The 15,014-nt window shown below is 37.1% G+C and overlaps 1 protein-coding gene across 1 annotated transcript in view; it reads left to right on the top strand.

Moving 5' to 3' along the window:
- The window catches only part of LOC139714079 (glutaminase kidney isoform, mitochondrial-like), a 78,013-nt gene that overhangs the window by 16,947 nt on the left and 46,052 nt on the right, over window positions 1-15,014 (top strand). Inside the window, exons 2-7 of the mRNA XM_071625805.1 lie at window positions 3,463-3,541; window positions 4,829-4,962; window positions 8,353-8,482; window positions 9,557-9,800; window positions 11,906-11,964; window positions 12,315-12,406. Of these exons, the coding sequence (XP_071481906.1) occupies window positions 3,463-3,541; window positions 4,829-4,962; window positions 8,353-8,482; window positions 9,557-9,800; window positions 11,906-11,964; window positions 12,315-12,406 (738 nt within the window). The remainder of the gene's footprint in view (window positions 1-3,462; window positions 3,542-4,828; window positions 4,963-8,352; window positions 8,483-9,556; window positions 9,801-11,905; window positions 11,965-12,314; window positions 12,407-15,014) is intronic.

The following is a 15,014-nucleotide window of genomic DNA, read 5'->3' as shown; positions in this document are numbered from 1 at the left end:
CTTCCGCAACCCTTCCGGAGCTTGTCCGCGCCCAAGTGGACGTCCGCCCTAAAGGGGATGCATACTCTTGACATTTTTAAAAGAAATGAAGCGTGCATTCTTTTCTATGCTTTGCTTCTATGAGAGGATAGTGCTGCAGTGATCACACTTCTAGATGTGGTAATCAGTCTAAGGATCATGTTCAGATATCGACTGTCATCTGCCCATGTTTTGAATTCACAGAGTGAACAAATAAGGCAGGTACACCCTGCGTACAAGGTGACTATATGTGCTAAGTCATTAACTAAGATATGATTTGAAATCATAGAGGGGCACCGTGGCATGTGGATAAGACGTTTGACTTTCTGTCAGAGGTCCCGAGTTCAAATCCCTTCCAGTGGTTATGTCCTTGGACAAGATGTTTTATTACCTCCAGGGGCGGATCCAGGAATTCCGTAAATGGGAGGTGCCTTTACAAAATTAAAAGGGGGCGCATGCCCCCATTTTTCTTTTTATTTCTTTTGTTTTAACATAAAATAAAGAGGGGACGAGCGCCCGGTGCGGCCCCCCTCTGGATCCACCACTGACCTATCATGTCCCTCTCAACCCAGGTATATGAATGGGTACCTAGCAATGCTGGGGTACATAACAATAGCAGGGCCCTCTGGTAGAGCAGTGGCAATACTGAAGAGGCTACCCTGGGTAAAGAAGGCCTTTCCTATGCAGATGATGACATCATCCCTCATCTTATTTTTATGGCATGTGTTGTTGGAATAGATTTCACTATTCCACAAAAATCTGCACATGTTCACCATTTTCTTTCTTCATCTTGTGTCTATTGTAATGAAACTTGTTCCCTTTTCTTTGCTTGCTTATTCTCAATTGATTATAAGCCAACTTGCCCATGGATTTGCTTTGTACTCTCTCACCTTCATGATGTAAAAAACCTCAAATCTAAAGTATCCTTCCGTTGATGCCATTGATTGATGGAACTACCAGTTTAAATTCCACTAGGATGTTTCAAAATCCATGGCACTTAACCTTCTGTGCCAATGTTCAGGCTCATGTATGCAATGAATAAAAATACTTTGCAGAATTCCTAATCTATACAGTTGTGGTCTACATCCTTTGCACCAGGAAAAAGGGGGCAAACATAATCATCAGATAGTATTTTACTAGTTGTAAAAATCTGATCACTGACAGCAATTTGTAATATTAAAGAAATATATGAAATTTAACTCTGTGACCTCGTTGCATAACAGTGCCTCATATATGTTCTGCACCAACATCATTTCTGTGTTTCTCATAGTGTATTTCATGAAGTGCCTACTTTTTTTTCTCTGTACATATAGGTTTTGGCTTTAGCACTAGAGAGGCATTAATTCCACTGACATTTTATTCATACATCAGTTTTCATGTTGTTGTTTTGTATAGATGTGTAATATTTCATTCCAGTGAATAAAATCAGCTTGGATGCTGCACATTTTGAACTTAAATGATGATGATTTTTTTTTTTTCAGCTGACTTAACTGTGGTCCCATGAAAATGTCCAAAAGTCTAAAATGCCAATTTTTTAAGACCTTCCCCTTACAGCCGAGCCCCTCCTGTTTGCTTTGTTTGGTTTCTGCTCTATGTCACAGGAGTATTTAAACACACATGTGTTTCTGTGCAAGTGTCAAAAAGGCTTTTTAATCACATGGTATCAAAATTAATAACGTTCATGTCTTGATAAGCAGAATGTCATTTGCTTGCATGTGATGTGTTACAGTGCTCATGTGAACCCCTACAAGAAGAAGAAGAAAAAAAAGCTACTGCAAACACATCTCAGAGAACATACAGACTTGTTGAAGCCCCAAAGGATGAAATATAAAGACCTGTATGAAAAGTGACAAAATCTGGAATCTTCTGCCATATATTCACACACATAAAAAGCAGATACAGCATGAAAAACGCAAAAACATGTATGCATAAAAAAAAACAATTTTGTCAAAATATGCTGAAGAAAGGATGTTGGGGAGTTTACATCATCATGAGTATGCTTACGAATGAAACAATAATGATGTGTTACCATATGAAAAAGAAATACACCATACGATACCAGGGGGGAAAAAAAGAGAAGAAAAAAAAGTGGCATGAATTATGCTTTCTATACACACTTTTCCACTTCTTTTTCATTGTTCATCATTACACCTGTGTGATATTTCATTGTGCACAGCTCTATCGTGTGTGCAACATGTATGATTGGAACTGAATAAAAATCCAGTGGATACAAATTACTACTTTGTAGATAGAAAGGAGTAAGTGATATCTCATTAGAGCTCAAAATGTTAGAACAAAAATATAAATTAAAGTAAATAGGCAAAGAACAGATACAACTAGATCAGAGAGCAGCTAGGGAGTGCAATTTGGTGTGTAATCATATTTTGTTGTTGTTGTTGATTAGTTAAAAAAAGAAAGTCATCTTTTGTGTGTGTTTGAGGCTTGTCAGAAAGCATGCTAGGTGTGTAAGCCTGAGAAAGACCCCAGAAGCATAATTGTCAAGCATGATGCTTGAGACACAAAGAGTAATTTAAGTTTTTGTTGATGTTGCATGTTTTGTTTCATTCATGCCTTTTTTTCTGGCTTGAAGTCTGAATCAAAATAATAATTAAAAATAAAACAGTTTCCATTTTATTGAACCATTACAGTTTGTTAAATCATGCAGTGTTTTCACTAAATTATAATTTGGGTTGTTTTTTTTTTGCCATGTTGTAGCAAATATTGTTTTCAGTTTTAAAATTTTAGTTTTTTGTTGTTGTGTAATACATTTGCTTCACTTGCTTACAGGATTGAATCTCCTCATGACAGAATGCATCCTAATAGGTGATTTCTCATGGAGAAAAAAAATGATTGTTTTCTTTTCTCTTTACAAGAAATTTACATATTGACGTAACTTGCTATCTTGATTGACTAAATTGACAAATCTTGGTTCAATCAATTACTCCTCCATATATATGTGGAATCTATGCAATACATTTCAACTGCACAAAAGATGCCACCCGTCCTATCTGCAGAAAAGTTGCATACACGGTACATGTATGTACGTATGATTATCAGCAGTCCCTACTTTCCTGATAGTTTTGAGAGGTAGAGTGGACATACAACAGAAATGAAGCTATTTCATAAAAGTGGTTTTGATCCAACAGCAGCTAATGAGATTGTCTGTAAGTTGTATTAGAGGGAGGGGAGCTGAGAAAGGGATTTGATAGTATTGGGCTCCATAAACCTAGTACAGTCCAATTTTCTATATGACTTGTTATATCACTGGCAATCTTGCAGTATATCTTGCAATATTAGCTTGAGTCTACTCATAAATGCAATGGTACATGGAAGTAATGTATGCTCAAAGTATGTACATAATGGAAATCCACATAATGTATGTGTTATATTTAGAATGTGTACATTATTTCCTTTGTGATATATTGCTTCTCCTTCTCCCCACAGCTTTCCAAGTCTCGAGGAACTTGTATTCCACATGCTCAGCCATGGCAATGGGACAATCTCAGTTGGAACCTTCTTCGACGTGAGACTTACTCCTCCTAGTTTTTCACATTCTTTCATCAGTATGCTCTGTAGAGTGAGCCACCACCATACTCCACCAGTGTTCATGGTGGCTTGTAGTAGAAGCGTGAGCTTTGTAAATAGTTGTCATACTAAAGGAGCCATTTAAGTACCGGTACCTGGTGTGCTGAGAGTCAGTGGAGCTGATGCCCTTTTAACACAACATGGCCAGAATGTTACTGATGGAAAAAAGATTGAATAGAAAAGAATGATGATCACTGTTAATACCAAGATTGACAGAATTTATGCTTCTGTTAATTGACTACTGTGATAGCTACTTTCTCCCTGATCTATTGTAATCTTCAAAAGTCGTCAAGGTGTAAATTGTGCTTGTCATGCAAGATTGTGTGTGGAAATGCATAAAAATGTCTACTCTAATACAGAGGACAAGTTCACCCAAATACACTGTAAGTGTGGTTTTATTGAATGCAGCAAGATTGGTTGAATCTGTCGGTGGAAGTTTGAGGAGAATCAGACAATTTTGCATTGTTAATTCAAAGTTTGTAAGCAGCTATCGTAGGATGAGAAGACTGCTACAGTTTGTTACTGCACATATGAAGAATGCTGTAAAGAAAATAAAAGATCGCTCACATTGCCTCTTTCAGAAAGCAGGGGGAATAGTATCACCCGTAATATATATTGTATGTCAGACTTAACAAGTCGAGGGAAAGTGCTTTTCATTAAATATGAAATTTTGTGGAACTCTCTGTATGAATTTTATTGCTTTTATACATATATCACAAACTGTAGTAGTCTTCTCATCCAGCGATGGCAACATTGATACTCTCAAAATTAATAGCATTTGAATGAATTGTCTGATTTTCCTCAAACTTAACACTGATGTGTTCTGCTAATGTTGCTGCGTTTACCCAATTCACATACCTGTACCATACATTTGGGTGAACTCGTGCTTTATAAACCCCTTATTGTGCATTGGATCACTGTTGGGTAGCGAATTTAACAACATGCAAAAATGGCGCCATACGCTTAATTGATAGTGCCCTTGCGATAGCCTCGGTGTCAATTCGCGAAAAACAACATCTCGCGAAAAGGTCTGTGGGCTCGTCATTTGCAAAAATATCTGTACGCGAAAATAACAGTTTATACAGGAATTTTTGTCTCACCAGTACATATGCATGGACATTAAAGCGTTGCATGTCATTCACCACATAAACTTTAAATCATTAAGTATTCATTCAACATTTTGCTGTAGCAGTTTTGATCACACATCATTTGATTTCTTTTCCAGGCCTTAGCATCAAAGGGACTGACCCTCCATGACCCCAGGCTCAAGGAGTCCATGGACAAATTTCGAGAGAAGCACCTGCCTCTCTTTCCAGACCGAATAGGTGACAAGAACCTCACACAGGACGAGTTTAAAGAGTAAGTCAATCTGTTTATCTACAGCATTAAAGGTACAGTTTACCTTTTGGAACAGTGCTTTTTTCGAGATATCACATTTAATGCATATGTTTAGGAAAGTTATATCACAAAACACCCTACCATGTAATCTTTTTTTAAATAAGGCCTAAAATATAAGGAGATTTCACTATTTTTATGCCTCCGCCAGGAAGTGGTGCCGGAGGCATTATGTTTTCGGGTTGTCCGTCCGTCCGTACGTACGTCCGTACGTCTGTACGTCCGTACGTCCGTACGTCCGTCCGCTTTCGTTTACGCGATAACTTGAGTAATATGTACTGGAATTTTACCAAACTTGGTCCAAGTATGAAGTATGATTGGGCAATTATTTGATTAGATTTTGGGTGAAATCGGCTAAAGGTCAAAGGTCAAAGGTCGAGGTCAAATCATGAAATTGTATCCGTTTACGCGATAACTCAAGACTGGATGGAGCAAATTTCACCAAACTTTGTTGGAGGATGATGTATGATGGGACAATTACTTGATTAGTTTTTCAGTGAAATCGGACAGAGGTCAAAGGTCAAAGATCAAGGTCAAATCCTAAAATTTATCTGTTTACGTGATAACTCAAAACTGAAAGAAGCAGCTTTCACCAAACTTGGTCCAAGGATGATGTATGATGGGACAATTAGTTGAGTAGATTTTAGTGACATTGGCAAGAGGTCAAAGGTCAAAAGGTCAAGGTCAAATGCCACAAATGTTGCAAATTCCCCCATATCTATGCAATGCCCAAAAGGTATTTTCTTGAAACTTGGTGTGGACGTGTACTACTGCGTAATGATTCTCCAGAGAGAGTTTCATGTTATAAGGTCAAAGGTCAAAAGGTCAAAGGTGAGACGAAAATGTTGCAATATCACTTTTCTCGCAAATGGTTCAATGTATCTTCGTGGAACTTGGTAAATACGCATGTACTGACTGGCAGGGATTATCTACGGACTTTAGGGGTCATGGGTCAATAGTCAGCTCCGCAAAATGTTTATTATTTCCCTCATATACTAGTATATGCAATGCTAGACAGAAAGATCCGTCTGTCCGGAGGACTCTTTTTATAGAACTATTTTGCCATTAACGCCGTCCTCCGGAGACAGACGGAAGGTTGCAGTACCCATTGCTGTGTGGATGTTCTTAACCACTGTCTCTATGGAAAATTGGGTGAGGTACCTCACCCTTCTCGATTGCATCTAATTCACGGCCCTAGGTCGGCAAATTTAAGCTCGTATTGTGAAATTAGCTTTTTTAATTTTAAGAATACATTACACTCACCAGATTAATGAGTAATCCAACATTTTAGTAGAATTTTCAACTTAAAACACAGCCTGTCGCGTTGTCACGTTCAAACTGCAGAAACATACACTATGAATCTATTAGCCAATCACATGCGAGGTAGTTTCTACGTGTTTGTTTTACTAAAACACGTACCTCGCATGTGATTGGCTTACAGATTCAAAATGGCGACTTACAGCTAGCGAACGGCGATGTTGCGATATCGATAAAATTTCTGCGTTATAACCGAGTTTATGTGAGTATTTCGATTGCACAATGTGAGAAATTTATCCCAAATATTGCTGCATAACGTGTCATGTCATGTCAAACTTGTTCGAATGTAAAAAAGCTGTCTGAAATTTGGTTTATCGTAACGTTTGATCTGTGCGCGACTGCTCCACACAGGAGCCGCAATCATTGACTTCGGTCTGTATACGGAGGGGATCCGTGAAGCCAGACGCAGTCTCCGCGGAACATTCCCCGACGGACAGATACAGACCGATCTTTCGGTCAAATGCAATGCTTGCATTATTAGTTTCAAAACTTTATACATGCATTACCTAATGGAGATTCTCCGGGAAATTTCCAGCTAGAAGGTCAGAGGTTAAGGGTCAAAGGCCATGTTTCAATGCCCCCCCCCCCAAAAAAAAAAAAAAAAAAAATCTATTTTGTACCATCATGACACTCTTTCATCATACCTTGGAAATTACTCAATGCATAAACTAATAAAAAGGTCCGTCAGAATTCAAGTAAAATTCTCAATTCCCCAAATATGTGTACCTGCACTCTTAGAAAATTATAGCAACCCAGTTCAAGACATTTCTGACAGGCCTGTCATTTCAATATTTTGCCAGTTATGTGAAACTGTCATGGATCACACATTGTGAAGACATTGTACTATACGCCTATTGGGAGAATCATGCATTATGGCGGAGGCATCAGTCGCCATAGCGACATTTCTAGTTCTCAATATACCATAACTGTAGACGGTTTAATCTAGAAACATTTTTATTATAACTATTGTTCACGTTTTGTGTATTTAACAATACTTAACATTAATTATACTGATTCAAATTTTTACATTGGTTGTTTCTATCCCTAATTCACATTTTAGAACTATTTTAAAGCACTAAAGCTGGGTTTTTGTTTCATCTGCAAATGGTAAATTATGTTTATAACTAGAGCATTTACACATACCATTGACTTAATTTATGAGTTACTGGTACTGTAGTAATCATGAGTATCAAGATGCAATTAAGTACAATCTAGAAAAATGCTGATGAATGAAAGCTTGAACTCTCTGTATTAAAGATGCCTTCAAATTTTACCTGTGTGCCAGTGGTTCAAATCAATTAGGAACAGTAAGTGCTCCATGTTCAGTAGTGTGAAGAACTATTAATCTATGAAAAGGTTGATATAGACTTAGTCCAAGAAGACAATGTAGTTTTCTGGTTTTCCCAATTGACTCAAACTGTAATGCTTATTCAGACTGTAGGTTTATTCATACGGAGGCTGATCATTGATGATGGCTAGTCAGCAATGATGAGAGCTGTGAATACCCTTTACATTATGATGGCCGTCCATATGACAATTAATCGTAGAGATTTCACTTTTAAGAGAGAATCTCACTCAATGATTAAACCACAGAATTGGAAGAGATACACACACACAGCACTGTGATAAATTGGATAATGTGCAACACTACAGTAGTGTACTGCATGCATGTGCACTATACTTGTACATTTTAGAGGTATAGAGCAAGAAGCTAAGGGGGTGTAGGGGTCATGGAGAGGTCATGCAAACTTTCAAGTTCAGTGGATTATTGTGTTGACATGTTGACTGGAATCTGCAGGTGGAGACCCCCTACAACTTGTAGACAGAGTGTAAACCATATATTAAATCTTGTATTTTAGTCTTCATCTTGTCTTTAATAGAGATGGCCAACTTTCAAATCCATCTACAGTGTATACGGGGCTAAAACTACAACCTAATTGTCAAAGTTAAAAAACGTTGAACTTATCTTTGATATTAGCCAGGTCCTATGAACGTAAACTACTGTATCTCCTGTTATGTGTCTGTCCCACAATGTAGGTGTATCACAGACAACATTGTCCTGATCGGCCGGGCTCTTCAAAACAAGTTCATCATACCAGATTTCCCAGACTTTGCGGCTGTCATCCAAGAGACATATGAAGAGCAGATTAACAACACTGATGGAGAGGTGAGTGGTATTGGTTATACACATGTATGTCACATGTGAAACACAAAACTGTCTCTACTTTCTTTCTTTTTTTCTCTCTCTCTCTCTCTCTGGGTTAAACCCATCCATCAAGCCACATTTCTGTGGCTTGATACTGTATCTATTTATTGTAATTTTACTGATCATTGCTAGTATTTAAGTTTTACTGACTGCTTTCATTTGAGCCCCATATGGTAATTATAAAGGCATTAATTTTGTTATCAAAAGACTATAAATCACTGAATTTATAGGTGACCCCCAAATTAGCAACATATTCTAGAGAACTAACGTTATGCTCTGTGACATACTCTTGTGACTACAGAATGGAGATGTCCTTCCTCCTTTTTGAAAGAGCTTGAAACCTACGTGCCTTCTTTTTTTTTACAGTAAATCTCATGCTTTCGTCTATCCAAACTGTATTATCTTTTCTAATGAAGCAATGTTAAAAAGAGGTCTTGCCCTTCTATACCAGGGATGTTACTGTGTGACACACACAGCACATCAGAAGACTTTATTGTCATTAGTGGTAGTAGTAGTGGTAGGAGCAGTAGTAGTAGTCATGTTGTGATAGTGGTGGGAAAAATAGTAGAAGAAGTAGTAGTATATTAATATAGAAGTAATGGTAGTAGTAAAAATATTATTATGATTATTATGATTATTTCTATTATTATTATTATTATTATTATTATTATTATTATTATTATTATTATTATTTCTATTATTATTATTATTTCTAGTATTATTGTTATTATTATTATTATTATTATTATTATTATTTCTATTATTATTATTTCTAGTATTATTGTTATTATTATTATTATTACTGTTATTGTTATTATTATTATTATTATTATTATTATTATTATTATTATTATTATTATTATTATTATTATTATTATTATTATTAGGAGTAGTAGTAGTAGTAGTAGTAGTAGTAGTGGTGGTGATGGTGGTAATGGTGGTGGTGCTGCTAGTGGTGGTGGTGGTGGTGATGGTGTATGCATTCTGAGACATCATGGCTATGTTTGCCTGTTCCCATCTCATTCCCACACTCAGCTGGCAGACTACATACCCCAGCTGGCCCGCCAGGACCCCAATGGCTGGGGAGTGAGCGTCTGCACGGTGGACGGCCAGCGGTGCTCCTTCGGCAACACCGATGTCCCCTTCTCCTTCCAGTCGTGTAGCAAGGCACCCTGCTACGCCCTGGCCTCCACACTCATGGGTGCCGACTACGTGCACAGACACATTGGATTTGAACCCAGTGGCCAGCCTTTCAACGCTCTTTTCCTCAACAGCAATAGTAAGTTTCTGATGCAGTGACTATTCTAGAGAAGTCAAGATCAAATATGGTCCGATGAAAATGCAAATACCCTTGGTACTCTTGGTAGTTTGAGCAGAAAAATTTGCCCTTTTTGTTAAAGTTAGATTCTGTTTCAGAATTGATATTCTGCTGTTCAAAAAATGACAGAGACATAGAGCTCTAATGTATTCATGCATATCTCACACTGGAATGGGTTTATATGTAGCTCCTAGTGATCAATCAAGTTAACGTGTCACTACATTCAATTTATATAAATGATTTGAACGTAACTTGTAAGTGGGAAATAAGTAATGAGAGATATAACTGTCTAAGCTGTTATTTTCGCAAATTTTGCAAATCACTGTTGGTCCATGAATTTAACAACGCACAAAAATGTCGCCATGAGCTATACATAGGGTTATAATGCACTTACAATACCTTGGTGTCAATTTGCAAAAACAACATCTCGCGAAAATGCAAAAATATATCTGTACGCAAAAGTAACAGCTTATAACTAATACAAGGTGCATTAAATGTTGCGAGATGAAGGCGAAGAATAATTTCATTTACATTGCATCAGTATTAAACTGAAGAGGCATTTTGTCTTTGATTCATAGTAGTCCAATTCCTATTCTTTTAACTATCTATAAATAATTGTTTTGATTGTGTCAATCATGCAAATGGGATCTAATACCTTCAAAGCTAATCTTTAAAATCACAGATGAAGTCAATGATCAAAGGCAATTGGTATTAATTTGCAATTTCCCTGTTAATGAGGCCTTTGAAACCATGTTCTAAATTGTGACCCTCAACCGCCTGTTTGAAGTGGTCACCTGCTGTTTTACCCAGATCAGTGGTGACAGTCATATTCATAACCACAGTATGACTTCAGTCTTAAATATATGTGCCAATGTTACCATGAACATCCAGATGATTAAAGGCAAAACAGAGTTTTGGTACACCTGCAAAATTGTCAAACTTCGCTCCAAAATGTACATGTATGCCTAAGAAGTGTGTGGAATAACGCTGTAATAACAAGATATTCGTTGGGTGATGATGAAAATGTGAAATATTAACGAAAAAGTTTTGCATCTCAGAACTCACCCGATTGGGGTCAAGCTAACTCGGACTCGGGGACAACTCGGCCTTGCTTTGACGGCGCGGACGAGTTGTCCCTCTTAATTGTACAGTGTTGTGCTATGGGAGCACTTCGCATTCTTGCTGGTCGAAGTTATGGGCAGAGTTGATACAATGCGCGCATCAAAGAACCTCTTTTGCGCACATGTATATTAAACATGCGCCTATGTATAGAATACTGCGATCACGAACTGAGTGTAAATTGTCTGAAATAGGGCCGAGTTGTCTCTGAGACCGAGTTAACCTGGATCCTTCGGGATAAAAGTCGATATACCAACTTTTACCTTTGATCTCAAAATACTCCAAAACAACTCATTTTCCCGGCAAATCGCGTCAGCCAGGTAAGTTTTTTGATAGACTCTTTCGATATATTGCAAGCAAATATGAAAAGGTGCAAGACGGGTTCTCAAACCTTTACCAGAACTATGTTTTCACTTTAAGGGGAAAACCCTTCTTGCAGACTTTCCCCAATTTCCAAAATATCTAACCTGAAGTTGACAGCCTTGCTATGAATAATAGCCATTGAACTTTAGATAAAAAAAAAAAAAAAAGAACTTTTGGACTTTAGAACTTTTCAGACCTAAATTGTCCTTGGTTTGGCAACAGAGATTAAACCAAAGGTTGGTTGCTCATCTGTTTTCTCTCAGTGAATGGCATATCTACAGTGTATAGTGCCAAACATGAAGTGGAGCAAGACAATATTATTACGGCATTAGAACACTATAAATGTGCTGAACCGAATTCTTGTTTAAACCATCTGACATAAGTTGTTGTTGTTTTTTTTTCAATGAGAGCTTCTGTGCAGTATTCAATAAGATGCCCAGTTTTCCATTTTGAAGACTCTGTTGTCATTTCAGTTCAGCACATTGTGACCTTGTGTTTATTTGAAATGAGTATTAATTACAATGTATCTTTGATCGTTGAGTGTGCATTTTTCATAGAGATCTATGCTGTGTCTTCAATTACAGATAAGCCCCACAATCCTATGCTGAATTCTGGTGCCATTGTGACAGCGTCTTTGTTAAAGGTAACCGCAATGATCTTGAAGAAAATTAACCTCTTGTTGGAGATGGTGACATCAATATTTCCTTTGCCTTTTGTGTTTAACTGTTGGTACATGACACCAATAAGGCTGTGGGGGTACTCACAGACGATATAATATGCAATGTGTCGTGATATTCAGAAACACAGCTTACAAATGAAATTCTTCTTTGTGTTGCATTGTTAGGATTTATGTAACCACTATTGGATGTTGTATGTTGATTTGATTTCCGACACTTTCAATCCCCAAATATAATATTAAGAGAAAAAAAAATATTTGTCAGTATCTGATATGTTTCCTGAATTTGTTCTTACCCTGGTGTTCAATGGGCGCAGCCTGAGCTGAACCCAGCCGACAGATTTGACTTCATCATGTCCAAGTTCAAGGAAGCAGCGGCAGGAGAATACATCGGCTTCAGCAATGCCACGTAAGTATTCTATCTTAGAGTGAAATCAGCAAGAGTTGAAAAATGAGTGATGTTCAGGTTTGCCTGAAAAGCCATTACATTTTATTTTTTTTTTCAGATAAGAAACAAAATCTTTGATCACAAAGAATCTTTTATTGCATTAATGTCTTCTACTTGGTGGATTTACAGAAATGATACCCCCAAAAAATCCTATGTACAATTGATATGGTAAGTGGATGAAGCAAATCCCATGTACATGTATGTGTGTGCATGTGTGTGCTTGTTACTAGTACATCCCATGCAAGTTCTATAATATGCACACATTTACATATCCACTCTTCACTAACACACTGCGAGTACCCCCTCCCCCCCCCCCACACACACACATCAGAGAATGCAGCACAACATACACACAAATGCACACACATACACACACACAAACACACACACACACGGACACACATCAAAAAACAAAAACAAAAATAAAACGCACTAAACGAATCTCTGTCACCATTACACACAGCCCCGTATACATGAACAGTGGTCGTCGACAATTAAAAAAAAAATACAAGTCTATTTTGCTTAAAAACACATATCTTTCTTTGTTTCTTAAAGGGATAGTTTTGTAGTGGTTCCGAAATTGAAATTTTCTCCAAACCTCATTTTAACTGTATATTCTTATGATAAACTGCACACATATGACATTTCAAAATATTTGGTACCGTAATATTTTTCCTTCTTAGCGATGTATGGGCTAAAGTTATATAAATGAATTCATAATTGATTACTTATGATCAATTAACTAACAATCTTTTTTAAAGTATATGAAAGATATTTGCTGTTAATTGGCATGATTGACAACATTCTTTGTCATAAAACTAATATTGAAATCTATCAAAAATTACAAAATATGTGTAAATCATGTAGATTTTCTTTGCAAAGGTTCATTTGAATTTGAGCAAAAAATGCCGGCTGTGGTCTCTTACTCGATTTTTATTTATTAATATTTCAGCCATTTCTGAGGGGATTTTTCTCAAACAAAGATTTGAAACACATGCACAGAGACATCAATGTTCACGTTTAAAGAAACGTATCGAGGCAATGATTTTTTTTTCCTCATGTCTAATTTCACAATGAGTCCAAGTTATTCACGCAGTGAAGAGCAGTACAAAATGAAAATGAGTCAAACTCAAAGAAACAGTTCAATTGGATATTTTTATCCAAAGATGGAAATTGTATAAGTTATTCAATTTATAGATGTGTAAAATTAATATCTATTTTATAAACTTTGTTCTTAAAGTCATCCCAGTGCCCCATTGGAAATGAACGTTCATTCCTTGCAGGGCTACTCTGATGGATTTTGTAAAATATTCAAAAATAGATAGATAAGTACCAATTTATTACTAAGCTGTTTTACGCAAACTTAAAAAAAATGTTAGTTAAATTAGAGACATGTAAATGAAAACAAACTTTAATACACTTCGTTAACACATAATGCTATTAAATGATATTGCACAAAAGTTAAAACAAACTTGAATATACATCGTTAACAAATAATGCTGTTAAATGATATTGCACTAAAACAAAAACAAACTTGAATACACATCTTTAACAAATATTGCTATTAAATGATATTGCACGTGCTTATTCTGTTAGATGAAATACAAGAGCTGATTATATGCTGACTTTATACTTAAAGCAATATAAGTTACAAACATAAAGTGGAAAAATATGTTTTTATCTATTTGACATGAACATATTCATGTCAATCTATTTAGATAAGTATGTATTAAGTATAAATAAGAAAAACACAAGATCAAGTTCCATTTTCACTCATTCGTTTATTTGAGTCTGATATTGACGGACGAACATAAATTTGCACCACCAAAATGAAACTCTAACTTCATTGCACATCCTGTTTACAATTCAGCTATTGCAGGGAATGGAAAGTTACGCAGTAATAAAAAAGACCAACCAAACCAAAAACGTGTAGCATAAATCTAATATCTTTCATGCCAACACTTATTCGACGTTCCCAGCTGCTTGTCCCTCCACTTGTGCCCCTTTCAACTGGATGCACAATTGTGCTCTCCTATACATGTCAGCTACAAACCAAATGATGACGTCACTGCATACATCTGTCAGAGTTGCTACCACACATTCGCGCAATACAGGCGGAGTCTGCGCAAATGGCGGTTGGTACACGACCGACTTCACAAACCCCCAGAGAAAGAAGTCAAGGGACGTAAGGTCGGGGGAACGAGGGGGGAACTCGATGGCATGCCCCAGCACCACCACTCTACCTGGAAAAAGTTCTTGCAGTCTTTCCCAAGCAGCTAGCTTCCTGTGCGGTGGGCAGCCATCTTGGAACCACCGGATGTTGTGCAGTTCAGAATCATAAACATCCAACTCAGAATAAGATGCACCACTAATTTCAAGTCAGCCCCATTGACACTTTGCCAGTTAAAGTTATGACACCATTAAACATGTCAACATTGACTCTTACGGGCAACGGCATACAAGGAAGGGGCTGGGCTGTAACAATGTTGCATAACGTGTATTAAACACTTGGGGGAAGGGTGCTTGCAAAGAAGTATGACCAGAGCCCCCCTGCAGGGTTTGCCTGGAA

The sequence above is a fragment of the Diadema antillarum genome, unplaced genomic scaffold (assembly GCF_040938485.1).
Source record: "Diadema antillarum isolate AM-2024a unplaced genomic scaffold, OU_Dant_1.0 scf00000045, whole genome shotgun sequence".
In the NCBI taxonomy this organism is placed as follows: domain Eukaryota; kingdom Metazoa; phylum Echinodermata; class Echinoidea; order Diadematoida; family Diadematidae; genus Diadema; species Diadema antillarum.
This window is presented reverse-complemented; position numbering and strand designations above follow the sequence as displayed.